At 45.2% G+C, this 27846-nt stretch overlaps 1 protein-coding gene across 1 annotated transcript; it reads left to right on the top strand.

Annotated features, from left to right (window-relative positions):
- Nucleotides 1–20868: 20868 nt before the first annotated feature.
- INS (insulin) lies at nucleotides 20869–23538 on the top strand. Its single transcript, XM_044425962.1, has 2 exons — nucleotides 20869–21043; nucleotides 23426–23538. The coding sequence occupies exons 1-2, from the start codon at nucleotides 20869–20871 to the stop codon at nucleotides 23536–23538; spliced, it is 288 nt and encodes a 95-aa protein (XP_044281897.1).
- The last annotated feature ends 4308 nt before the right edge of the window (nucleotides 23539–27846 follow it).

Genomic DNA, 27846 nt, shown 5'->3' with positions numbered 1-27846 from the left:
CAGCAGTGAGGAAAAAGTGCAATCGCAAATACAGAAGTGGCTGCCGCCGCCTTCCATCCATCCATCCATCCATCCGATGGATCATGTCCACCCACTAGCCAAGGCTCTCTGCATGGTTAACAAGTTTTAAAAGATGGGTGTCCATCCTTTTGGCTTCTCTGGGCCACATTGGAAGAAGAAGAATTGTCTTGGGCCATACATTAAATACACAAATACTAACAAAAAATGATGAGCAAAAAAAAAAAAAAAACCCAAACAACATCCACTCTGTGCATAATTTTTGTGATATCCGCCACCACAGATAAGCAAAAAAATCCTCACATAATAATCCTAAGAGAACATACCAATGTTTACTTTACATGGCAATGCGACACAACATTGTAATCTACAAAGTTCATGCTCAAGAACCACACTATAGAGTTACAAGAAAAATTGCAAACAAAAATATCATAATGTTTTAAGGAAGTTTGCAATTTTGTGTTGGGCCACATTCATAGCCATCCTAGGCCACGTGTGTGGCCCACAGGCCCAGGGTTGGACACCCCTGTTTTAAAAGATACAAACAATAACATAAAACAACAAAAGCACAGCAATTGCAATTGAATCAGCACAGAAGCATAACAGCAGTATAGGATAAAATGCAATGTTAAAAATAAAGTTTAACAGTTGACTGCTAAGCTGTTAAAAAGCTGGGGACTGAAAAGAATATAAAGTAGGCACCAGGTAGACCCATTTGGGGAACTCATTCCACAGGTGGTGTGCCAGAACTGAATAGGCCCTTTCCTGGTAAGCACCCACCTCACTTCCTGTGGAAGCCGCCCCTGAGGAGGACCTCCAAAGATGACCTCAGGGTCCGGCTGGTACATATGAGACCAGGCATTCCTTCAGGGAGCCTGCCCTCATGCCATGTGGGCTTGCATGCATGCGAGCGGCTTTACATTAATGTCTCCAGTGCGATCACAACATTAGAGCACAGGAGAATTTGCCTGTAAAAACTGGCACGAACTGACTAAGCTGTAGGACCTGTTCTCCAAAATCAGTATGCCTAGGAAGATCAGGGTCTAAGAGGTAGAAATCTGTGGTAGAAAGTAAAATGGGGTGATGGGGTATTAGATATCCTTTGCACAGGAGTTCCTGTGGTGTAACGAGAGACAAGAATCACTGTATCACTGACCTGTCTAAAAGTTTCCATTGATTAAATTACCTTGCCATTGGCATGTTTCTTAAGGAATGTTTGTGGATGCCCATCAGCCACGCGTGGTCCTGGGATTGCAGATACTTCAAAGAGAGTGTGGTGTCTGGGCTGAGATGCGGCCAGGAATGGAGGAAGGCCCTCCGGGGACCCCCGGCTTGCAGAGCTGACGTCCAACAACCCTGGTCTGGAATGTGCTGTTTCCATACATGAGTGGCCCTTCCAATGTTGTTGGATTGCAACTCCCATCAGCCACTCCCTGTGCTGGCTAGGGGGCTTCTATCTGAAAAAACAACATCTGGGAAACCACTCCTTCCTTGTTGCAGATCCACACACCCACATGTTGCAGTCCTGTTGCAGTTTGAATGCGGCTTGAGCAGCCTACCCAAGCAAAGCTTTCCCAAGCGCTGTAATAGCTTTCTTGGGTCAACCAGAGGAATACCCCTCAAAAAACAGCACACGCTTTTATGATCCAGAAAAGCTCTGCATTCCATTAGATGCTGGAAAAGGCATGTCTGGGAAGCTAAGGAGAGGGGGAAATGATGGTGAAGTCACATTGCCTGCAAGTTCAGAGTTGTCCCAGGGTGTAGTGCAGGCGGAGGAGTCTTGCAGGTTGGCCAGCCATGCTATGTTTGCACCCAAGGAAGGTCTTGCTATCACTGGAGAATGTCCAGCTATTCTCGGGACAAGAGTGCATTCCATGGCTGGCAAAGCGCATGGGCTCCTCTGCTGGTGGATCACAGAGAGAAAGCCCCCGAGCGCGCGCTCGCCGTTCCCCTCCCCGTCCCAAGCACAATACGTGTGTACAGAGCATGGACATGAGCCTGTGTGAATAAACAAGAACTGACCCGGACCATCTTCCAGAACTTACTCCAAACCAAGTTTATCCTCAAAAATAAATAAGAGAGATTCACATGACTTTTTTGGTTTATTTTTGCACTTCACAATTTTGTTTTAAAGGCCAGCTGTTGAAGCATTGTCTTTGGGTGTGAGAAGCTGAAGTGTCAGATTGTCAGGAAATTACTGTTTTTATAACAGCTCAAGAAAACATGAAGGATTGAAGCGCGCACACACTCAAACACTTATGCACGTAGTGATTTCACAGCTCCATTTTCCCATTTAAAAGGATCACAGAGCTGAGATGGGGAAGTGTGAGTTTAACTGAGTTCAGAACCAAAGCTGTAAGTGACACACGTCTGGATGAGCCACAGTTGTGCCAACAGAACGATCCAAAATTATGCATATGTTGAAACCTGCTTTGCACTAGTGCTTACACCTGACCCAACATCATACCCACAATGATGGCCTTTAGATTTTGTGAAACAAGCAAAGATCAAAGGGCTGAATGTGTTTCAAGAAGACAGGAGTGGAATGCAAAGCAAAAGGGCATATACTGGTGTTTCTTCCCGCTTCTCCACCACCACACGCTGGTCAATACATTTCAATCTTCTCTCCTCTTTTCCCTTTTCACCTTGACACACCTTCCTTTTCTCTATCTGAACCAGATTTCGTCTTCCCATGTTCAGTGTCCGATCAAGCCAGCTGTATCTCAAGGCAGTTCCTCAGCCCTTTCGGTAAGGAAGCTGCTTCTGATTTGCCAAAATAACAAAACAAAAGAGGAGGAGGAGGAGGAATACATCACCACAAAAGAAGACAAAAGAAGACTGTGGTTTTCATAACATTCGCTCATGCTGATGTCTGCAAACTGATGTGAATTTACAAATAATCGGTACAATTCAAATAGATAGAAATAGGGTACATTTCACCATGTGTGCAAGACTGTGACCAGGTGTCTTTTGAGCCCGCCTATTCAGTCTGCTATCCAGGTAGTAATTATGGGTGGGCAGCAGTTCTGATAGTCCCTTATCTTTGAACTAGAATTGAACTGGGCAGCCCTTCAAACAGGCAAGGCTTCAAACAGAGTCTAGTCCTCGGGCAGCCTTTAGAAAGGCTGTCCTCAGTCAAGGAGGACACCTGGCCACCCTTCCCTTGGTAGTCACCTCTCAGGGCTCTTGCACTTTTAACAGCTACTGTTTGACATGCACATTTTTAGGAGCACCAGGAGACAATGACCACAACCAAAGACAGATTCAGGAAACTGGCACATCCCTTTGGTTCAGAACATTGATAGAAACTGAGATTACACAAAAAATCTTCTTAGATATCTTGAGAGCCCCAGCAGTTTATAGCAGCAGCTTAAAACATGAGGCACGTCAGTTCAAGGCTACCTCTTGGGCCCGTCTCTTATCAGTGTTTAGAAACAAGACTTGGAGCAACTTGTTAATGCTTTGGAGTGCTACATTTCCTACCATGATTACTCTTACTTCTGTCCCAGAGGGAGGCAGACGAGGTCCTTAGCTGCACTATGCAAGCAGCAGCAGAGAAGAAAAGCAAGAGGTGGTGAAATTTCTGAAGAAGCAAGGCCTATCTTGAATAAGAAATCTCCTCACGTCAGTCACGAGAACCTCTGCATGTGTGACTTAAACAAAAATGCCCATTAACGTGGCCCTGGATTCTACAAGCAGGGGTGCAAACCCCACTGATGGCAGGAGGAAGGGAAGAAGGGTCAGGCCCTGGAGTATTGTGAAACTCGCTCCTGTGATCCAATGGACCAGTCCTTGCATGTGGCTGTTGCCAAATAAGTCATACAATCTGACGGCTTCAGCTGCCCTGGAGGAACTTTCTGAAGCGTCTGTTTGCCTTTCTGCCTCTAGCACAAGTCTAGCAAAGCATTTCCCCAACTGCTCCTCTCATAAGATAAGGGCACACTGCCAATCTTTGGCCCTCTTTTAAAGCTGTGTGTATGTGCGCATTTTACTGTGAAGCAGCTCTCAGTGATGTACGATACCTGAAAATCATAAAGTATAAACAGTTGAACAGTGAATAATAAAAACCAACATAAGAACAGCAGAAAGAGTAAAATCACTACAGCACAAACAGCCAAAACGAAGCCAAACTTGGGTGGCCATTTTGAGGACAGCTAAAAGCATGTGCTCCGTGTGAAGGCATCCTCTGTCTGAGGGGCTGTCTGGTCCAATTCTGATTTAAAACCATAACAACTCATTCACATTAACAATTACCACCTGGACCATAGGCTGAACACCATGGCATGGAGGTTGTCTTGTCACAGTCTTCACTAGAAAAGGTAAAGGTTTCCCCATGGCATTAAAGTCCAGTCATGCCTGACTCTTGGGGGCGGTGCTCATCTCCGTTTCCTGGCTGAGGGAGCCAGCCTTTGTCCATAGACAGTCTCCGTGGTCATGTGGCCGGCATGGCTAAACACCGAAGTGCACGGAACGCTGTTACCTGCCCACCGAAGTGGTACCTTTTTCTCTACTTGCATTTGCATGCTTTCGAACTGCAAGGTTGGCAGCAGCTGGGACAGAGTACGGGAGCTCACCCCATCTGCGGATTTGAACTGCCAACCTTTCGATCAACCAGCCCAGCAGCTCAGCAGTTTAACCCACTGTGCCACTGCATCCCTTGGTCTTCACTATTATGCTGAAATCTAGTATGATTTGTTAAAATTCTACTTATTCCTAATTTCATAGAATCATAGAATAGTGAGTTGGAAGGGGCCATGAAGGCCATCGGGTGCAATGGGTACACACCAATTTACACCATCTGTTTGGCATCTGTTCATATAAATCAGTATGATACACACACAATTCCACAAACGGGATGCCGTCTGTACAATAGCCACCTGAGCTAGTGGCCATTTGGTGGGGGCCAGTGGAGGTGGGCCTCAAATGACGACTCGGGTGGCCAGGAACATGCACAGGGAAGGAGAAACATCCTCCATCCCACTGCCTATAACATCTCATCTGAAGAAGAAGCTGTTGATCTTAACAGCTTCCACAGTTTTTTGTGATGTGGTTGGCTTAATCAAGGTATTATAACAACATGAATTTTGGAAATGTGCACGTACCGCTGTGACAGCAAACGAAAACTGAGGGGAAAAGGGGAGAGGAATAGTGAAAATCAGGAAGGAGAAGTGCAATTTTTGGGCTAGGGCTTGCATCACCGATTCCGACTTCCCCATGAACACTCTTCTCCTTGTCATTTTCTTTCCTCTGAGTTGCATGGGATGATGCAGACGCACTTGGGAGTTGCAAGTTTAGGTTCCAGTTCTTGCAGGCAGCTTGCACAGATGAAAACCAAGGGGGCAATCTTGACTTTTCCTCCCACGGAGATCCATGTGCCTGTCTCTAGTGTTCTCTCCCAGCCTGCTCCTGGCTCTATCCCGGTGACTCTGCTAATATTAATGGTGCTTATCAGAAGGATTTGCACCTCGTTGTCCAGATACTTGACAAATTCATAATCCAAGTGTATCTCCCAGTTGTTGTTCTGCCTCCCAGAATCCTCCTATATCTCTAAACTGTTCCAAGTAATCCACTCACAGGCATTGCTCCATGGCCTTGGAAGACTGGTACTTTGCACAGTGAAAGAAAGGAAAGGAAAAACAAGATGCATTCTATCAGAAGCTTCTGAGTGTCACCCCCATGCTGGTAAATACTTGAAAATTGTACAAAAATGTGTATCAAGAATGTGTACCCACAAAGCTTGGGAGAAAAACATTATTTTGTGGCACACAGCTCAAACAGGAGTTGCAAGATTTTAAATCACTGCAAAATCCCATTCTATGGCCATTTTAGACTCTGGGCAGAATGGTCTCAAGGGAACCCTCCCTTCTTTATATGGCAATATAAATTATTTCCCTATTTCAAAATCAGGAAATGAGCAGTGGCTAGCTGTTTGGGGTGGGGTCCCTCCAAAACATTCTCCTGCTCATTCTTCTACCTTCTCCCCTAAAGCCTTGCTCAAATCTCACCACTGAATCTTTGATCAACAATTTTCTTACAGTAAGAAAGGGGAGGGATGGGAACATACAGGCCATGGTAGTTTGCTTGACATAGCCCAGTAGCAGCACCTTAATGGAAGAAATGAGGAGCACTGCTGTTGCAGACTTTGCTCTCCATCAGTTCTTTCATGCTAGGGAAGTCAAGAAGGCGCAGAACACCCAAAGGATGGAAATTACTACTATTGTCCACTATTGTCTACTATTGTCCACTTTCACATGGAAAGCACATTCTGGGAATAAGTTTGGAATGGCCTGTGCTTTCGTACTTTGTCATAGGCGACTGACCATAGGTGAGCATGTGTGTGCATTTCCTTCATTTCATTTGTATATCATTTCATTACTTTTGTATCTTTCTGTTTGTTTGATATGTTGTAAGCCGCCCTGAGGCTTCGGCGAATGGGGCGGCATAAAAATGTTTTAATAAATAAATAAATAAATAAATAAATAAATAAATAAATAAATATGGTTTTGCACTGTACATGATGAGGGATTATATCAAAAAGTCCAATAATATCTCCTGGACTACCCCTTCCCCACTATTGCCATATATAAAATGAGTAAATGGACTTTGTGTAATAAGGATGGCAATTGTATTCTTTTTGAACTGTGTTCATCTGGTAGAATAAACTATTCCATGTAACTTGAGAATGGTGTGCCTTCATCACTGAGAAATGACCTGGGAAAAAAAAGTATGGGCCACCTTTCTTTAATATTAATTAATTAATTAATTAAAAGCTTTTCTATCCCGTCCCCTACAGAACATCTTGGGACAGCTTCTTCTCCAGAACTAACATGGCAATAATTTATTACGAATATTAATACCTGTTCCAATGGGACCAACATTTATCATTAACATGATAGGGCCTATTTTATCATCTATGCTGGTGAGATTCCCATTTGCAACAGTGCTTCCTTATCTTTCAATAAGCTCATAACCTCCCCCTTCCCATTAAGAGTACTGATTACAGCAGGACATCTTGAGACAGGAGTCTGAAAAGATAAGGAGCAGGAGAACATCTGCCAAGGCTGCAGATGCAGGAGAAGGGCTGGCCAAGATGATACACATGCAGCGTGTCCCTTTGTAATGATGGCATTTTCTCCCTGAGGACCCGTTCACTGTTGCCTCTGACACGTGGCTGCAGGAGGCAGACAGACACAAATCTATCAACATTTGCCGGAGATGTTTTCCAACAGGACCATTTTAGAAGCACACAATTTGAACATGTTCAGGATGAACATGGTACAGGTTTAATTGCACTAGAATCACACCCAGGTACATGGCCCTGAGGACTGCCTGACCTGCATTCTGCTTCATATACGGTCCCTTGGTTGCGAACTTCTGCGTTACAAAATACCTGTACTTATGAATGAACTGCCATGAAGCAAATTACTTTTAAAAAATCACTGTGGAAAATTGCCATCACCATAGAGACAGAGGAAGTGAAAGGGCAGAGAGGGAGGACTTCCAAAGCATCACCATAGAAAGAGAGAAGAGAGGTGACAGGCAGGCCTCCAAAGCATCGACAGAGAGAAAGAGGAAGCAAAGGCGAGTTTGGGCAGGGAGAGGACCTGGAGAGATTTGTGGTTTTTCTACCTTCACAGAGAGGGCCAACTATACGTAATCTGATGTACATACAAATTGTTCAACTTAAAGACGAATTTCCAATTTCTCAGGAATGGAACTCATTCATAAGCTTGGCACTGCCTGTAAATGCCTGAAGCTGGAAGAGACAAGATTCTTACAGGAGATGACATCTGGTTAAGTTCTGAAGCTACCTAACACTTATATAGATTGAATATAAATAGGTTATTGAAAATAGGTGTCTATGGTAAAGTAGGTCTATACATGGGCCAGAACCATTCTGAGGTAGTTTTGCAAGTGCTGGACTAGGACTTATTATTTATTTATTTAAAACATTTTTATGCTGTCCCATCGCAACAAAGCCTTGGGGCGGCTCACAACAGAAACAAAATACATAAATAAATAACAATAGAACAATAAAAAATTTATTTAAAAACCCCCAGTGCATCTCGGCTAAAAATTTAAAATCCTATAAATACAAATAATTTAACAATTAAAATAAGTTTTAAATAAAAAGGTGTTAGCCTGGTGCCGAAAAACAAATAACAATGGCGCCAGGTGGACCTCTCTGGGGAGTGCATTCCATAGATGGGGCGCCACCGCAGAGAAAGCCCTCCTCCGGGTACTCACCCTCCTAATATCATTCACAGAGGGTTCCCGGAGAAGGGCATCTGTTGCTGATCTCAAGGGGCGGGAGGGCATATATGGATGCAAGCGTTCCTTTAGATATCCAGGTCCCAAGCCGTTTAGGGCTTTATAGGTCATAACCAACACCTTGAATTGGGCCTGGACTTCAATGGGGAGCCAGTGGAACTGATGGAGAACTGGGGTTATATGAGAACAACACCCAGTCCCCGTCAGCCACCTGGCAGCTCTATTCTGCACCAACTGAAGTATCCGGACCGTCTTCAAGGGTACCCCCATGTAGAGCGCGTTGCAGAAATCTAATCGGGAAGTCACCAACGCGTGTGTCACTGTCACCAGGCAGTCGTTCTCCAGGAAGGGACGCAGCTGATGTATCAGCCGAAGCTGAAGGAAGGCGCTCCTCGCCACCGCCATCACCTGAGCTTCTAGAGACAGCTTCTAAGCTGCGAACCCTGTCCCTCAGAGGAAGTGCAACCCCATTTAGGACAAGGCCCAAGTCCGCAATCCCGAGGCCTGAGCCACCCACCAACAGAACCTCCATCTTGTCTGGATTGAGCTTCAGTTTATTGGCCCTCATCCAGCCCATTACCTCAGCCAGGCACCGGTTCAGCACAGCCACTGCCTCACCTGGATTGGTGGAAAATGAGAGGTAGAGCTGGGTATCATCAGCGTACTGATGATTCCGCAGCCCACACCTCCTGATGACCTCTCCCAGCGGTTTCATGTGGATGTTAAACAGCAAAGGGGACAAAATGGATCCCTGCAGAACTCCATGGCATAACTGCCATGGCGCAGAGCCATAGACCCCCAGCACCATCTTCTGAAATCGGCCGTTGAGATAGGAGTGGAACCACCGCCATGCGGTGCCTCCAACTCCCAATCCCGCTAGCCTGTTCAGAAGGATACCATGGTCGATGGTATCGAAAGCCACTGAGAGGTCCAGGAGAACTAACAGGGACACACTGTCTCTCTCCCTGCACAGGTCATCACACAGGGCGACCAAGGCAGATTCAGTGCCGTACCCAGGTCTGAAGCCGGACTGAAATGGGTCCAGATAATCAGTTTCATCCAAGAGTGCTTGGAGTTGTCCCGCCACCACCTGCTCCAACACCTTGCCCAGGAATGGGATGTTGACCACCGGTCTATAATTGGTGGCCACCTCTGGATCCAGGGATGCCTTCTTTAGGACTGGCCGGATTACTGCCTCCTTTAAAGGGGCAGGAAACCAGCTGTCTCTTAAAGAGGCGTTGACCACCTTCAGGATCCAGGTCCCAATCCCGTCCTTGGCTTTCTTAAGTAGCCAAGATGGGCATGGGTCTAGTAAACAGGTGGTAGGGCGTACTTGTTCAAGCACCTTGTCCACATCAACAGGCCGCAACAACTGAAATTCATTCATTAATTGTGGACTCGACGGCGTCAATGGCATCTCCCCGGTAGAATCTGGTTTAATAGTAGAGTCAAGCTCATGGTAAATCTGAGCGATTTTCTCCCTGAAATGCTTGGCAAAGTCTTCATAGAGGGCCTTCGAGGATGGCACAAGATCTTTCTTTGGGCCCGGATGTACCAGTCCCTGCACCACCCAAAAGAGTTCTGCTGGACGGCATTGTGAGGAGGCAATGGAAACGGAGAAGAATTTCTTCTTCGCCATCATCACCGCCACAGCATAGGCCCGATTGTGCGCTCTTAAGTGTGTTCGGTCAGAATCACCCCATGATCTTAGCGGCTCTGGGTTCCTGTCCCCACCTGACCATGAAATTCATGGGTGACTTTGGACCAGTCACTGACTTGCAGGGTGATTTACCTCACAGGGTAGTTGTGAGAATAAAATGAAGAGATTATGTACACCACCTTGGACTTCTTGGGATAGAAATGTAATAATAATGATTGTGGTAAGAAAAACGTGAATGATCAAGCCCCACTATTATTTCCAATGGTAACAACAACCACCAGTCTTATGAAACCTTAAAGACTAACAAACATACGTATTCTGATATGACTTTCATGTACGCTGTCCATGTAATCAGATGCATGAAAGGTAATTGCAGATTAGCAGCTCTATATGCACAGGTTGGTCTCTCTCTGTGCCTGCATGCACATATGCATGTACAGGGATGTAAACCATGTTGTGGAAGGGAACTGAAATACAAGAAATATACAGAAAATGATGATTAGCTTAACAGTTGCCATGTACAAAAGAATCTTGGGTGGTAACACTCCATCGTCATTGTGATGGTAAAATAATACTTGAATCTATGCACTGTGATTTAAAAAAACCCCATTGCCCTTATTCAAACCACAGGAAACAGAGTTGAATCTCTTCTGGCATTGTCCTTGCCCCAGTACTATCAATGACCTTAAGGTGGCCCTCCTGGAGCAAAAGAATTTCAAAGGCAGATATCAACTTTGCTGAAACCCATTCATCCCAGAAATGAATTGCCCCTCATTTCCTCCTGTTGTTACACCCGTTGATCCTGCACTTTGCAGACCCTCCGCTTTGGCTCTTCTGCCATTTTTCTGCAGATCTATGAACACTTGAGCTGTCAGAGCCAGTACTTCAAGCAGCATTGGCACCAAGTTTTTCAAGATGGCATAATAAAAGCATCAACACTTGTGGGACGGGAGTGCGGACTTCCCAAGGGCCATACTGAATCAGGCCAAAAACCTATCTAGCCCAGCATCCTCTTCACACTGTGGTCCACCAGCTGAAAGTAGGACCACGTTGGCCCTTTAGTAGCTCATGAACCTCATTCTAAAAAGAAAGCTGTGGAAATGTTCAGAAAGCACTGAAGAAGCCCTGGAGGATGACAACATGATGCACCCATAAACAGCTATGGGCGAAGAATGGGGCTGGGGGCACAAAAATGTCTTGAGTACAAGAAGCCCATAGTCTGGTCTTTCTGGCCCAGTACTGCTTATTTTAACTGGCAATGGCTCTCTGGGACAGGCTTCCTCGGCCTAATGACCTCCAGCTATTTGGACTACAAATCCCATGAACTCCAGCCAGGATTGCCAAGAATCAGTTCTGCCTGCAAAGCATGTTCTTCCTCCCAGAGCTGTGACTCCATCCCCAAATGCTCGTGGGAATGAGTACGCTTGTATACCTGTACTGTAAACCAACCAGGGAGCTATGCAGATAACATGGCTAGGACAAAGGAGCTTCATTAACTCTTCTGCTCTGATGAACTTTGCACACATTTTAGAAGAAACCCTGCATGCTTCTGCAGAGTGTGGCATGACTTTTCATCTGATACCATGAGCAGCTATGCAGTGTTTGGAAGAGACATTTAGTAAATAAGACCAAGTAACAGTATGTCCCCCAAACCACCAGTCTATATTAAAATTATATAAACCTAGTTTAATACATTTTTAAACATGCCAAGTCTTTTATGATTAACCAATTCATTTCATGGACATTTTGAAATCTACTTCTATGTACTTTAAGGTATCAACTGATAATTCATGATGGGGAGAATTTTGTAAAATTTTTGAACCCTATTTTTATCAGTGAGCAGCTGTAAAAACCAGAAGAGATGTCAAACACCAATCAAGAGATTGTAGGCTTTGATGGGAGGGTTTACAGCAGAACTTCCCAGCTATGTCTGGAGGATTGATTGCAGGACTGATTTTTCCCACGAGTAAGAACACTTTCCTAACATTCTAATGGGAGCTTCCATGGGAAAACATGAACGTATCTCTGTAAATTTGCTGGCGATGGATGTGCCCAACTGCTTGCCCTTAGGGAGGTGGCCGTTGCTGTTAGTAGTACCATTTTCATTTCGATACCAGCAAAAGCTCTCTGAGTGGTTCACATTAATTCATAACAACACAAACCACAGATACCACAAAACAGTGTATTTTCCCAATATACAAAACTTAAAACTAATTTAACAGCTAGAGCCCATTTTACAGCCTGTTAAAAGCAGCTGACATACATGCCCCATCTTGCCATTAAATACCAAACTCTTCAAGCAGCCACTGTGATTTCACTTTAACAACAGCCTTAGTGAGGATATGAGCAGGATAATGTTTATCTCCATGCTTGGACATACTTGACTTGCTGACTGCTGCAAATAAAGGTGTTCTTAAAAGTACAGGAGCCAACCAGGCCAGGCTTCCCCCCCCCCCCCCGGTCAGGTGACAATTCTACCTGTTTTCCACCAGCTATTGCCTCCCATTGCTCTTCAGTTCTGCTTCTAGTTAGAATGTAGTAATGGATGAGGAGGCTTCCTCAATCTGGTACCTCCAATTGTTTTGGAAAGTCCCGACCTGTTGACCATCCTGCCAGGTTTAACAGGACATGAGGTTCAGAGTATGGGGGCATGAGATCAGGAAAGGCAACCATCCAAAGCAGCCAAGTAGATACGCAGGGGAGACCAGAGTTGGCATGTAAGCTATAGCGATCGGAAGGACCCCTTCTACACACAACGCTGTGGGAGTTCGAGGCCCCTGGGGAGGGTCTGCAGCTCAGCAGCAAAGCAACTGCTCTGCATGCAGAAGGGTCCTGGTTCAATGCTTGGCTTCTCCAGGTAGGGCTAGGAAAAAAACCGGCCAGATGCCCTGGTGAGCCCCTGCCGCCAGCCAGTGTTGGCAGGATGCGGCTAGATGGCCCAAGGGCCTGGACCGGCGTGCGGCAGTTTGCTAGACACCTGAGCTTGGCCCTCTGCAAGGGGCAGGTGGAGGCGACCGCTCCCTCCACGCCTGCGCTGCGCTGCTGCTCCATACGCGAGGGTTGCCTCCTCTTTCTTTCAATTAAGAGCGGAAGTGCTGTGTGTGCTGTGTGTCATTCTCGTCTCTCCTGTCTCTGTGCCAGACTATTAACATTGCCATTACTCCTCTCACTCGTTTCCTGCTCTCTCTATCTGCAGAGCCCATCTTAGGGCTTGTTTTTTATACAGTACCTTTTATATTATAGGTGCCATCAGAAGTAGCATAGCAACCGGATGGGCAACAGGAACAGCCATTATATCCTTAGCAATTTGACTTCTCATCAAGTCTGCAATATTAGGAAAGCTCTTCCTATGCCAAAACGTATTAAAGTACTCCATCAGGCATCCTGCGGTTGCTTTAAAAGAATTAAAATGCAGAGGGTCTGCGGAACTGTACAGGAAAGGAATTAGACAACTACTCATTTAAAACCCCTAGTACTATTTATTGTGTCATGAGTTTTGCTGGAAGACAGCTTCTGGGCACGATACTTTGGACAGAACTCACAGCAGGGGCACAATTTCAGCTTTCATGGAAGGTTAAGGATACTGAATGGCCACATAAAGGTGGCATGACTTGCTCCTGTGCTTCGAGAACAGACCAATCAGCTTAAAACAGCAGGTGGAACGTGTCATGATATGGACACAATCATGTTCAGCAATGAGTGCCTACAGATTATGGTTCTGTAAAGGGACAGTGACAGGTGTCTGTTCACATTATTAGCTAGACATCTGAGTCTCCTTAAACTTCCCATGGTAAAAAAAAAATCAAAGAAATACAAACAACAAACCAGCAAAGAGAATCAAGGGGCTCAGGGTGTGAGAAGCAATCCTATGCATGTTCAGACAGGAAAAAGTCCAGCAACTCCCAGCATGCCCCACCCAGCAGGCCTGATTCCATCCAAAAGTGATGGCTACTAAGTCCATTGCCAAAGTAGAGGAAATGCATCATCAAAAAAGAGGACAAAAGAGCCAAGGTTCCCATGACATTTGCATATGCTAATTTAGGTCCACAAATGCAAATGTGGACCTCATAGTGGTTGCCATGGACCTTGTCTGTTATTTTATTTATTTATTTATAATATTTATACCCTGCCCTATACTCAAAAGCATCTCAGGCAGCTTACAAAAATCAAAAACAGATAATCGAACAAGTTAATAATAATTAAATAAATGATTCAATATACACATAAAACCAGCAACATTTCACAAATAAAAGAAAATCAAAATCATGAATAAGAACAAAATCCAAACCAAAATGCAACTGTGAAGTTAAATCCTGATTAAAATTCTTAACATTCAAAATGATGGGTAAATAAAAAGGTTTTCACCTGGCGCCAAAAAGAATATAAAGTTGGTGCCAGGCGAACCTCTCTGGGGAGCGCATTCCATAGTCTGGGTGCCACCGCAGTAGAGGCTCTCCTCTGGGTAGAGACCATCCTCACTTCTTTCAGTGAGGGTTCCTGGAGTAGAGCCAACATCTGTCCAGCCAAGAAGTTGGATGGGGGAGAGAAATACTGAGTCCAGGGGCTGGGGATGGGAGCAGAGAGAGAGAAAGCACAACGGGGAAAGTTGCTTCATGTCCGCACTCCAGCCCCATTTTCTACAATCCAGTTAGGCCTTTTGCTTCTCTCTCTCTCTCTCTCTCACTCTCTCTCTCTCTCTCTCTCAGCTCCAGCCTCTAGCTCTGCTTTTTCTCTTGTACTCACCCCATTACCAAGGCCCCCAACAGCATGTAACCAGTTAGCCCACCGGTATTCACCCTCTGTACAGAGTCGTGTGCACAGCTGACAGTGCCCCCTTTTCACTATTTCAGTTCCTGTAGATCGACACTTAGAAATGGAGGCACTGATGCTTTTCATAAGATGCAGAAAAGGGGTGGGGAGCACCTCCACTCTATAGGAACAGAGCCAGAAAAACATGCTCATATACAGACTAGTCATCCTTCACTTTAGGGCAGGTAGAGCAGAAAGTGCTATACCAGCCCCTCCTCGAAAGCATTCCTACTGGACTTCTTTGCATGATGATGGAGGGAGAAATAAGATACAGTGGTGGCTTGTTAATCTAGGCCAAAAACCACCTTCCCTGGGTTCACAGGACACAGCAAGCTGTGCTGGCGGGATAATTAATTATGTACACCCCTGGCATGCAACTGGCACATGCAGTGCAGGAAATAAGCCACCATGATTTATTTCCTGTCTTGGAGATCATGCAAAACCAACCATGATCACCTGACTCTGCAAGCCAGTTAGCACACACCAGAATCTGTAAAACTCTTGAGACTGGGAATGCACTGATTTTGTTAAATCGACTTCACCTGTGCTCTGGCAACTTTCTATTGTCTACTCATAGATAGAATCGGATTGGTTTTTAAGGATGGCAGTTTTCAGCTTTCCAGTTACAGCCTGTTCTACTGTGGTACCAGACCTAGCAGTCGCCACGGCTACATCAGCACCCAGAATAATCCTTTAGTGCTACCCAAAGTTTGGCTCAGCCAATACCAGTGAAATGTCAACATCAACAACAACAACACTATTATGTGCGGCAGCACTGGGATGAATTATGCGGCTATGAATCTTCAATAGTTTACCCCAGATGTATCCAACAGCTCAAGTGTTTTCATAACTTTGAAGGTTTATTGCATGTCAAGATTAAGATCCTTAACAGAGCAGAGGGAGGGAGGGAGGGAGAGGAAGCCGCATTGTGGTGATGATCATTCAAACAAAGCTCAGCTAGATAAATTAACCTTTCAGTGTAAGGGAAGAACGGAATGCAAGACCTTTGGATAATGCTTTTCACAGGGTAGCTGAAGTCCAGAGGAATTCTGAGCTGTGCTCAAAGGCATAGGTTGCATTCCCATCCACACTTTACCCTGAGGTTCCATCTCTTGAACTTCAGACTGGTTCACACAATCAGAGTGACTCTAGTAGTAGAGAATAATGCATGGCACTCTTTTTTAAAGCACTAACCCACATGCAGGTTGTGTGCTCTGCCAAAGGGCCACAGACCCTCCTCAACCAAACTTTCTCCTAAATCGGATGTTTTATTTACATTAGCAGAAAAACCCAAGATATCACTTAAGGAAGAATAGTTGTCTAAAATTTCTAATTCAGAAAGTTTCTAACCATTTACAGTGAATACCTGATATATCTTACACCTGGAAACTTGGTCCTTTTGAGGCTGGAGTGAGGATGGATTTGAAACTAACTTTGCCTTTTGGAAAAATCAAGACATCTGCATACAGATTTGGTCGGGGCTCACCAGGAACCAGGAACAAGAAGTGGTATTTGTTTAAAGTTCAACATGCTTGAGCACTAATGTTTGCATTGTGTTTGATCCAGTTCCAAAGAGCTGTATGTAGTAACGGAGCTTTTCCGGGCCCTGTTCTCACAGTAGACCCTCCCTCTCTGCCCCTCCCTCCCTCTCTCACACACAATAGCTGTGTATGTGGGGAACCCTCCAAAGTAACATTCAGTTTGACACAAGAGACTAGAGCCAGAAAAAGAAACTCCATCACCTTATTACATACAAAGCTCTTTGGATTCCACTATTACTCTTCAACATGCCACAAACACCCCTCCCATTTTCCTTGTAAAGTAAGTTAATATCACTATCCAAATATGCTAAGTGAATTCCCCCTCCCAAAGATTCCGAAGAGGAAATAAGAATTTCAGGTCTTTCATTGTATCACTTGTTCTGAATTTTGAAGAATTGCCATCCTTATGTGGGTTTTTAAAAACACAAACCAGGCATCTCTGGCACATAGGAACTTAGGAAGTTGTTTTACGCTGGGTGGGTTTGCACATCAGGACAACCCAGTGTGGTGATTTGCCACCGGGACTCCCTCCAAGGTGCTGCTGGGAAGGTATGAAGGGGCACCTCATGGCTGCCTGAATGGGGATGAGGATCGGCCATATAGGGATTGGCCATATAGATCTCCTCCACCATAAATAAATAAATAAGGTTCTGAAAAGCTGAGGGGAGCCAAGAACAGCTCTGCATTTTGTGGCAGGGACGGGGTAAGACAGTACCAGCCACCTCCAGGTGCAACTGGCTCTAACATTGGATAGGACCAGCTTGAGAAGAGTGGCAAGGGGTTTCTTGGCACTCTTGCTGAGCAAGCCACAGGCCATGGGTCTATGTGTACACTGGGACCCATCATCTAGATTCGCATGTTGGTAAAACAAATCCAAAGACAGTCCGTTGGGTTCTAATCATGGGTCGCTTTGAAAAACCCTACCCACCATGAGTACCCCAGGCAGGGTTCACTCAACACAAAAAGTAACACTTCACTGTTATTGCTGCTTAGTTGCCGTGGTGTGTGAACCAGGTCTCTGAATTAGAGCCTTAGCACATCTAGCCTAGTTCTGTCAACACTGGTTGACAGCAGCACTCCAGATTCACTCAGGATTCCTTCCAAGCGCTTTCTGAAAATTCTTCTGCATGCAAAACGGCTTATCCACCACTGCACCACAGCCCCTTATTCTTGAACACAGCCGGGGGCCCAGCTGGATCAGACCAGAGGCTTATGCAGCCCAGCACCCTAATCACAGTGGCCTGCCAGATATCTCTTGGGAAGCCCACAAGCAGGGAAGGGGGGCAATATCAAGCTCCCACATACTGTATGTCTCCCCGCAACTGATATTCAGAGTCACAGTGCTTTTGAGCATGGTTCAGTCCTAGGCCCATTCCTCTTCAACATCTTTATCAATGATTTCAGTGACGAAATGCGAGGATAGATAATCAGATTTGCAGATGATACAAAACTGGGGGGAATAATGAACACCCTGGAAGGCAGAATGAAGATCCAGGGCAATCTTGATAAACTTGAATGCTGGGCTGAAAGCAACAGAATGAGGTTCAATAGAAATAAGGGCCAAGTCCTTCAACTAGGAAAAACCCCCAAATGCATCAATACACTGTGGGAAATATGTGGCTCAGCAACACTGAAAAGAAAAAAGACCTTTGAGTTGTTGTGGACAACAGGCTAAATATGATCCAACAATGCAATATAGCTGCAAAAGGGCAAATGCTATTTTGAGATTCATTAATACAAATATTACTTCCAAATCATGAATAGAAGTATTGCTTCCAGTAATTCCCCTATGCCCCTCACTAGTCAGAACTCTTCTGGAATACTGCGGCCACTTCTGGTCACCAAGATTTAAGAAAGATGCAAAATAGAAAGGGTCCAGGGGAGGGCCACAAAAATGATCCAGGGTTTGGAAGCATTGCCCTATGAGGAGAGACTGAGAGAACTGGGTATCTTCAAGCCTTAAGAAGAGAAGACTGAGGGGGGACATGATATCTCTCTAGAAGTATCTCAAAGGTTGCCACAAAGAGGAAGGTCGCAATCTCTCCTTGCTGATACCAGAGTTCAGGACATGGAATAATCAAGTCAGGCTGTGACAACCCAGATTCAGGCTAGATATCAGAGAAAGTTTCCTGACTGTCAGAACAATACAACAGTGGAACCAGTTGCCTAGTTGTCCAGTTGCCCACACTAGAGACATTCAAAAAGAAAATGGGATGGTGTAAACTGGTGTCCTGCAGCAGCAGGGGATTGGACCTGATGGCCTCCCTGGTCCCTTCCAACTCTATTATTCTATGATTCTATGGAGATACTATAAGGACTGCTATCATGACCAGTAGCTCACAAATAGTCTTCTCCTTCATTGATTTAAATACCCTTTTAAAGACATCCAAGTTGGTAGCTTATCACAAGAGGAAGTTTTTCCTTGTGTCTGCCCTAGCTTCACTGAATGAAGCCAGGTTATAGCCTTCTGAAAGAGGAGAACTTCTCTCTCCAAACCATGCATGATTTTCTATTCCTCCATCATGTCCTCCTCAACCTAACTTGCACTTTTACTCATCCTAAAAATCTGCAAAGGTTGCATCTTTTCCTCACAGGGTGTTGGCTCAGACCTCTGACAATTCTGGTTGCCCCTTTCTGCACATGAAAACAGGTCCCCAGAAGAAATTAGTGCAGGATTTCTTATATCAGTGCTATGTGAAATGAAGCTGACACATATTCTTAAGTAGTGTCAACTGCGTGGCTCAAAAGTAGCGCTGCTCTGTTCCTCAGATAAGAGCTCCATCTCACCACTTCTGTACCTTTTGCAGGAAATAAGCAGGAAATGTGGTCTCAGTTGTCCTTGGCTATCATGAAGTGTTTTCTTTCATCTTTAACACCTGGCTACAGCACTGCCTCATCAACGGCTTTGTCCCGTCACCAGCTATCCAGGCAGAGGGGTAGTGGTGGTGAAATTAGCCTGAAGTATTAACATGTTTGCTTTTCTTTAATTCTGCACTTCAGAAACAGCTGCTACGATTGACATCTTGGTGGCCACCCCAATCCCAGTGCTGCCTATTGCCCATCATTAGTGTAATTGCAGAGTTTAATAGGCCCATTATCTCTCCTGTTAAAAGGTTCACAGCAACTCAAGATCGAGATGCTCTGAAGCATACCCATGTTGCTGGTGTAATGAGATGGAAACTGCAAATGGTTGCTTCTGTTTTTCCTCATCTTAAAGATTGAACGTGCTTAGATAGCAGAAATTTTGGCCAAGATGATGCTGGGGAGGCGGGGTGCTGCCCAAACTCATGTCACTGTGACCAGTTAAAGGGTTATAAATATGGAAAGGAGGAAAGGCAGAAATCACTCATTGTCTTTCTTCTTTGAACAACCTTCCATCCTTCTTGCACTATCCACCTGATTAGGTAAGTGTGCTTTCACCATCTCTCCGTAGTGCAACAGGCAGAGGGTTTAAAGGGTCTCAACTTGGATCAAAGTTCTGCTGAAGTGCTGTGCTCGTAGCCTGCTCTTAGGCAAATCTTTCAGTCCAGCTTCAGAAAAGTATTAACAGATGGACATGTGGTTATCGGCCATACTTTTCTTGTAATTCCCCAAATTTATGCCAGCATATCTTGCTTCCAGGCCAATGAAAAGAAGACTTCAGGAGATTCTGTAGCTGCAGAACAATGCTGGAGCCATTGTGGGCAAGAGTTAGAGATGCACAGATTTTTCATAATATACAGACAACTCTTAGCTGCCAGCCTGCATTGTTTGCTGGGGCACATGGGCTGGGGAGCCTTCCTGCCATTTGGTTTGGGAAGCAAAAGAGAAAGATCTATTCATTGCACTCACCGAATAGCTCCTTCCTTAGGAGCCAGGGGCAGTCCTTAGATCAGCAGGAGCTCTTCTCAGGAGGAAGCTGTTGACCTAAAGCATCAAGACCATTGTACTTTCCATCAGGAGGGCCTCATACAATGAGCAAGCAAGACTCACCAAAACTTGCTACTTATTTTGCTAATGGTTGGGACTTCCTTCCCTCTTACTGCGATACTGGTGCGATACTTGCGATACTGGTGCTCCAGAGGCAAACCTAACTCCACATGGGCTGCAACCCTCATTCTTTCTTGAGAGTAGCACATCAGAGCAAGCATGCAGGGGAAGGCCTGCCGTCCGTGGCTGAACCCACCTGATACCTGTTTCACAAATGCCCTGGCCAGTTTTGACTCATGCTTTTGACTGTGCACCAGTATCGCAGTGGGCCGTGCCGAGCCCAGCCGTACAGTTGGGGACACGGGCTTCTTGACTGGCAATGCCACATTTTAAGTGTACCTGGAAAATGGTTCAGTTGTACCTCTTTTAAAAACTGAGTGGCCTGAGTGATCTTGTGATCAGAGTCATTTTTTACAATAAGCACTTTCCCGTTGAATCCAAGTGTTTCTATAGAGCACAGGGGGTGGAGGAAAGGTGTTTCAACCTGACAGTATTTTTAAGGTAGAGAGAGCTTGTAATGTAGTTGCAGCTTTCTTTCTCTCCTGCCTAACCCCGTTTTCCCACCCCACCCTCTTGTTCCAAGGTCTTGCCTACATCACCATGGCTCTTTGGATCAGATCGCTGCCTCTCCTTGTGCTGCTTGCCGTCTTGGCTCCTACAGCTATCTACACACAAGAAAACTACGAGCATCTCTGTGGCTCTAGTCTAGTGGATGCGCTTGTTAAAATATGCGGAGAACAGGGCATCAATAAGCGGAACATCGAGCAGTCCCTAGGTAAATCTTCTGATCTCCTAAACAGCACTGGCCACAAAGTTTAATCCTGTGATTTCTGCACTGGGCTCTTAACCTTGAAAGATGAGAACCTTTGTGGACCACACTGCCTCGATATTTTCTCAATGACATGGATAATAATGGGCTAAGTTCCTAGGCAAGATGTTTCAACATGATGGTAGAACAATTTAAGAAGAGCAAGGGGTAAAAGATTCTCCTCAAATAATTCACTCAGTAATCAATGAAATTAGAAATGTCTTTCTTTGCTTCATTGCTTTACCTGTTCTCTAGCTGATTCATGAATATTTTACTTTCAAAAAGGTAGTTTTAAATGGATAAATATCCAAGAGGCCAATATCTAAGGGAGCGAGTCCTTAAAGCTATTTTGAACTAATGGATGGTTTCTGAGCTATTTTCAAAAGTAGCCCCACATATGATACATTGCAGTAATCTAACTGTCAGGTTACCCAAGTGTGGATAACCATCATCCTGCCATCTCTGTTCAGATGGGTTAGTAGCTGGTGCATCAACTTAAGCTGTTAAAAGATGCTCCTAGCCATGATGCCATCTGGACCTCAAGTGCCAATGAAAGATCCAACAGGCTGTGCTCCTGCTCTTTCAAGGGAAGTGAAACTTGGGATAGGCTGAACTCTGCTCAGCTGGGTGGATAAAGAGCCACCTGCAGAGACTGGAAAAACTGGCACTACCAAAGCCAAGAGAGACGCAACAGCTGTTAAACAAAGGAAAAAGAGTTATCCTGGCCCACTTTGCTCCACCTTTGGGGAATCTTTTAAGGGCCCAGTCTTCCTAGAGGCTGAAAAACAGTCAAATGTCAAATACATTCCATTATTACTTTATTTGCTGACCTGGTTCACATGATCTGGTGATCTCTGGTTAATAAACCATGGGCTTGTTTGTGAGTTCACACAGGAATGTTTTGGTTCCCACTGCTTGTTTGCTTCCACTACCTGAAACAGCCAAGAAAGCCCCATTCTTGGGTTGCTGTCAGGAGCTGCGAACCTGGCACTCTGCTTGTTTTAACCAATTTGGTGTGGCCATGCCAATTCCCCAATGGTTGAAACCAGGCACTGACGTTACAGGCCAATTTCTGCTTTCCATGTGGCACATATAAAGTGCTTATTGGCAGTTATGAAAGGGAGTTAAGCTATTGAATTTAGCATGTCTCTTTTGCTTATGGATATATAACTTGCATAATGTGCACATTATGTTTCCCAGATTAGTGGGGAAATGATATGGCTACCCTCAAACCGATACTGAGAATACAAAATATCCCATTCAGTTTCAGTTAGTTGGCTCAAAGCAGAGTAACCTAGTGCCACAATTCTGGATCTCCAGCTCAGATATTAGATAGTCACAAGTGCTCTGGGCACTTTTTACTGTACCTGGTTGCTTGGCAAAATGGACAAGTCTCTGGCTCACTTATTTGCCTGGGCGATTGGTAAAACTGTCAAAATACTTCTCATGCACAAGTTCCCCCTACACATATTAACATTGTCTAAAATCATACCTAAAGCCCTGAGCCCTTACTAGCTGATTTGCTTTTTTGTTGCATTTATAAGCTGAATTTCCAGTGAGGACCCCAACAGTGCATTTATCTCCTCCTCCTCTCCATTTTATCCTGACAAATACCCTGTGAGAAAATTTAGGTTGAGAGTCACCCAGTTAACTTCATGGCCAAGTAGAAATTGAGAACCCTCCCTAGCCCAGCACTCTGGCCACTGCTTAACATGCCACCTTTCCCTAAGCTGGCTCAAAAATATCACAGAGCACTAGCTGCAAGATGCTTGTCAGGGCTGGCCCTGCAGTTCAGCAGAGTGAGTCAGGTACCCCAGGGAGCCAGCGCTTAGGGGGGTCTGCTACTGCAGCTGCATCACACACCTTCCATGGAGTCCAGTTAGGCCCAGTGCATGGAACGGGGAGGATGGATTGTGCCTTATCTTGGGCCCAAGCAGGCACTGTGGGTGGGCATGGGTAGGCCATTGCTGAGGGCCCACCCTGAAACACAGGCCCTCTGAAAGGAGGGCCCAGAACTTGCTCCTCCTCCTCTGTGCTCCCATCTGCTGGTTGACCCGCGGGGAAAAGCAAGAGGAGCAAATGCTCCAGCTACGTACCCACCATCTCTCCGCCTGCCAAGCAAGCCAGTGGTAGCTGTGGCAAGGAAGAGGGTGAGGAGCAGCCGGAAAAAGTGGCAGTGAGAAGGAAGATTTGCTGCCAGAGGGGGGTCCTTGCGGGTGTCTTGCTCCAGGGCCCTCGAATACCTGGAGCCAACCCTGTCCTGAAGCAAGTTAGTCCCCCCAGACCACATAGCTATACTGTGTACATTATCGAGCATGCATTAATGCTGGTATTTTCTCCATCTGGCAGTGGATATGCTTTTAGGCAATAAGGTGCCCTTTCACCTGGCGAAGAGAGGAATTGTGGAGCAGTGCTGTGACTCGATCTGCTCCCGCGCGGATCTGGAGACCTACTGCAAGTAGAAGAGGAAGAACGACCGTGCACGGCTGGAGAGGAAAGCACTTTGCTAAAGCACCTTCCTACTAACGGAATAAAAATCCTCTGATTGAATCTCTGCAATGATTACATATTGATACAGAATGATATTCCTTCTTAACATTATTTACTTTTATGAGCATATAATCTATCATTTCTCCCACACTCTCCAGACACAAATATATGTACTGTGCTTGCAGGGAATGCAACAGTGAAGATTCTATTGGCTTATTAAATGTATTTTCTGCACCCTTACTTGCAGCTGTGCCATCAGTACTACAAAGCTCTTTTGTGTCCTGTGGATGTGGTCCTTCTCAAAGAAAAATGTAGTGGAACATGAAAAGGAACCTTAGAATCATAAGCACGGTTTTAAATGCCAAATTTAAAAAGAAGTGTCTCAACTAGGGATGTTAGAGAAATCCACAATGGACTCCAAGAAGTCTGGATTTCTTGCAGTGCATCTGGTGGATTCTGCAGTGGACTAGCTTCCCCAGCTCATGTGGAGTCCATGAGGCCTCCACACTGACTTTTTAATTTTGCATATTTTTGCACAAATTTTGCCACAGAAAAACACATGGTTAAAAATAACCAGTAAAAATACACAAATTCCTCCCTAGAGCCATGCGTGAAGATAATATGTTATGTGGGGATTTGTACATTTTTTGTGAGCACAATTTTTTCCCTAATGCATGCAAATGCATATGGGCAAATTTCAAGCCTGAAAATGGGCAGATGGCAGAGTGAAAGTGTCCCCCAGAACCACAAATGGCTCGAAGAGTGGCTTTCTCTCCCTTTGCACATCTCTAGCCTTGGCTCTTTGCCTGAATGCAGGGAAGGGAAGTGAGGACCAGTTGCAACTTGAGTGCATTCCGGGGTTTGGAAGCAGTGCATGAGAAAGCGCTTTCCCTGCATACCTGACCAGCAGGCTTCTGTAAGTGGGGAGGGGACTTCAAAGGGGTCTTTGATGCTGATCTTAATAAGTGGGCAAGTTTGTGCCAAGACAGGCAGTTATTCAGATAGGCAAACCCTAAAGCCATTCTCAACTGGAAAGTTAAAACCAACACCTTTAACCTTTAAAGGTTAAAATCGGCCCTCAGAAAATCACTGGCAGCCAGTGCAGATAAGTCGATATTGGGGTGATGTGATCAGGAACCTGCACATAGAACATAGAAACAAAGCGAGTCAGAAGGGGCCTCCCGGGCCATCTAGTCTGACCCTCCAACTTCAGCCGGCTCTGTTCATGACATGCCCACCATGTGCATGTCTAGCCTATCCTTGAACACCCTCACCGATGGGGCCTCAACCACCTCCTGTGGAAGCCCATTCCACACCCTCGGGGTCCTGACTGTCAGGAAGTGCTTCCTGGCAGCCAAACTGAACCTTGGTTCCCTGAGCTTGGCTCTGTCGGAGCATGTCCTGCCCTCCTCTGCAGGGAAGAATAGGTCTCTACCTCATGGGTTAGCAGCTTACCCTCAGTATCTGTCTTTGTATTTCCCACATGGTGATTTCCATAATGAACACTCCTCTGCTTGACTGAGTGCTCACACAGCCTTTGAGAGAACTCAGGCAAAGCTATCCTTTCCAAAGGCCCATGTCCTACCATACTGGAAAATGGTCTTGGTATCCTAAGAGAGGTGCTCTCCCTCGCCCTTCAGCAGTATATCTACTGGAAAAAAAGATGACACCTGCGACTTCTGCAGGACGGGTGACTGTGCAGGTGCTGAAAGGACTGGGGGTTTTCCAGGAGTGGTTGAGGCAGCCATCTGAACTGGTAGCTTCTTCAGACACCTGCAGCCTTCCTACTATATGAAGCCTCTTTCACTGCCCCTGTGCAAACAAGCCCAGATGCATCCATGCTCCATTAAGATGAAAAACACGTGTTGTTTTGTTTTTAAAACAAACCCTGCATTGCTGAGTTGAGCAAATTTCCCAGGGCAACCGATTTTCAGGACTAATATTAACATGAAGCAACATGTATAGCTGTCATTTACTGCTCATTTATCCAATCACACCAAGGGAAATTTCAGGTAGACCTTCAAAACCTTTCCTAGTGGCAGTTTATTCTCATGCATGGGGTTTTTCAGCATGCTTACAAGTACTTAGAATTAAAGAGAAAGACAATACCAGCAGCTGCCAGGCACTTTGGGTTACATTCCTAGCATATTGAAAGTGTTTAGATACCACAGGGATGAGTACGTTATAAATGCTAGGAGACAACATTTTAAAGCTGGCATCATGATCACATAAGAATATGTGGGGCAGCTGCATTTTAATAACATTCTTGAGGGCACAAATTAGCTTCCTAAGCACATTTGCTGTTCACATTGCTTGTTTTGATCTGGAGAACAAAATTATAAAGATTTCAACGTTATAGTAGTATTCCAAGGCTACGAACAAAAGCACACAGTGAGACAGTCTCTTCTCTTTAAAATGGAGCGGCTGCCAGGAATCTGGAAGGGCAGGAAATATGACAGTATTATGCCGATGTGTTCATTTCAAAAAAATGAGTGATGTTTTCACCATTTCAGTTGCATTTGGGGGTTGGTCTTTCTTCCTTCCTTCCTTCCTTCCTTCCTTCCTTCCTTCCTTCCTTCCTTCCTTCCTGTTTTTTAAAAGAGAAACGGATCTATTTTGATTTGGCAGTAGTTCATGTAGATAAAGAAAAAGTCTGTGGAATGAACAGCAATTTCTCTCACACATTTTTGGGGTGGGGAAAAAGCATCTCTAAATGTTAGGAGGTTCTGATAGCTATTAATCACACATGCCTGAGCATCCCTATGCTTCAGCCTTGTATCTCTGAGAAATGCCTGCATCTGGGTGGTCATGGAGGAGTTCAAAACTAAAAGAAAAAAACTGGTGATAATATTTCACCTTTTCAAGCATACATATAAGTACTTATCAGTTGGAAAGACAAGCTGTGTGCCTGTTGCCCTTACATTTTTGTCTGTACGCATGGTAGTCCCGACTCCTCTCTGTCTGGAGAAGGTAAGCTGAAACAGTCGAGGCCTCAGTGTGGATATATATATATATATGGAGGTCTCCCTTTTGGTGTCGGAATGACAGCCATTTTATTAATCTCAGTCAGCTGGAGAGATCCTGAGGCACAACAGGTGGAAAATAAGACAATGTCCTCTTCTCCAAAATACAAAGGCACAGGAGAGTCATTCCATTAACATAGACAATTGTTAACCTGATAGTTCCACCCCCAGACCCCTCCTCGGAAGGATCAGTGGCCCTGTATAGGGAAGGAGGGAGGCGTACCTCTGTCCCCCCCACACACAAACCATGCCGCACAAAACTGATCATTTGTAATTATGCTACACAATAAGCACCTGCATTTCTTCCCATCACACTAGTTTTACATGGTTTTTAAATAAATGATCAAACATTTAGCTGTATTAGGCATATGAACCAAAAACACAGAAAGGTGACCAATTGACTTTTTAATATGGCTATAGTTGGTTTTAAAGGTCACAGTTTTTGTACAGTGTAATCTGGAATCGATCCAAGAGTAGACTTTTTAGATGTGAATTAATTTTTATCCCCTCCTCTTCCCACACTTCTGAAATAGAATGGAAAAAGGTGAGCCCGCCAAGCTAGTGCCTCCTCCATATGTATCTGTCAGATCTTTGTCTCAGTTTTGTGCTCTTTGTGCCACAAATCTCAGGTTTTGTGCTGCCAGCCACAGCTGTGCCCTGAGGCATCAAAAGTAGGCTCATATAAACATACACCAAACCCTGGCCTTGTCACATCACCTGCAAAGCATGCTAATTATTGTGCCGTTTTGTGTAACTAATCCCAAGCTCTGTGCCACCATGCGAGGCATGGCAATGACACATCGTTACGATGCAAACCAGTGGGGAATGCCTGGAAGCCTCTGAGGGTCGTGGGCGTTTGGACCATCCTCCTACACAGGGTGGAAGCAGGGAGGGTGAGTGGCGATCCTCACCTCTTCTCCCCTCTCGCCCTGCAAATCAACTAGACAGCTGATGTACTCGGTTCTGGCAGATCTGGACGCGTCCCCTGCCCACCCCCCAGAATGCCACTTCGCCCCTTCTTTGAGGCGAGTCTCACGACCTCAGAAACACGGCAGTGTGGCTTTTCGCACACCAGCTGGGAGAGCGGCAGCTCCAAGTTGGGTCTTGTTTGCAGCCTTGAAGCTGGGGATCGGAATGACGCTATGGCCCTCCGGATGCCATGGCCTCACTCCCATAGGTGCTCTGTTGTGACTTTGTTTAGCATTCACCTTGCCCTACCTAAGACTATACCATTATCACACTTTTGGTGGTGGCAAA

Source organism: Varanus komodoensis, unplaced genomic scaffold, assembly GCF_004798865.1.
Source record: "Varanus komodoensis strain SLA01 unplaced genomic scaffold, ASM479886v1 scaffold16, whole genome shotgun sequence".
Classification (NCBI taxonomy): domain Eukaryota; kingdom Metazoa; phylum Chordata; class Lepidosauria; order Squamata; family Varanidae; genus Varanus; species Varanus komodoensis.
The sequence above is the reverse complement of the archived record's forward strand: the minus strand, read 5'-3'. Positions and strand labels throughout refer to the sequence as shown.

What these genes read in the sequence shown, in the direction of transcription:
- INS (XM_044425962.1), top strand. Translation starts at nt 20,869, where the DNA reads ATGGCTCTTTGGATCAGATCGCTGCCTCTCCTTGTGCTGCTTGCCGTC. An exon ending in GAACATCGAGCAGTCCCTAG is followed by an intron (nt 21,044 to 23,425) that starts GTAAATCTTCTG and finishes TCCATCTGGCAG; the next exon opens with TGGATATGCTTTTAGGCAAT.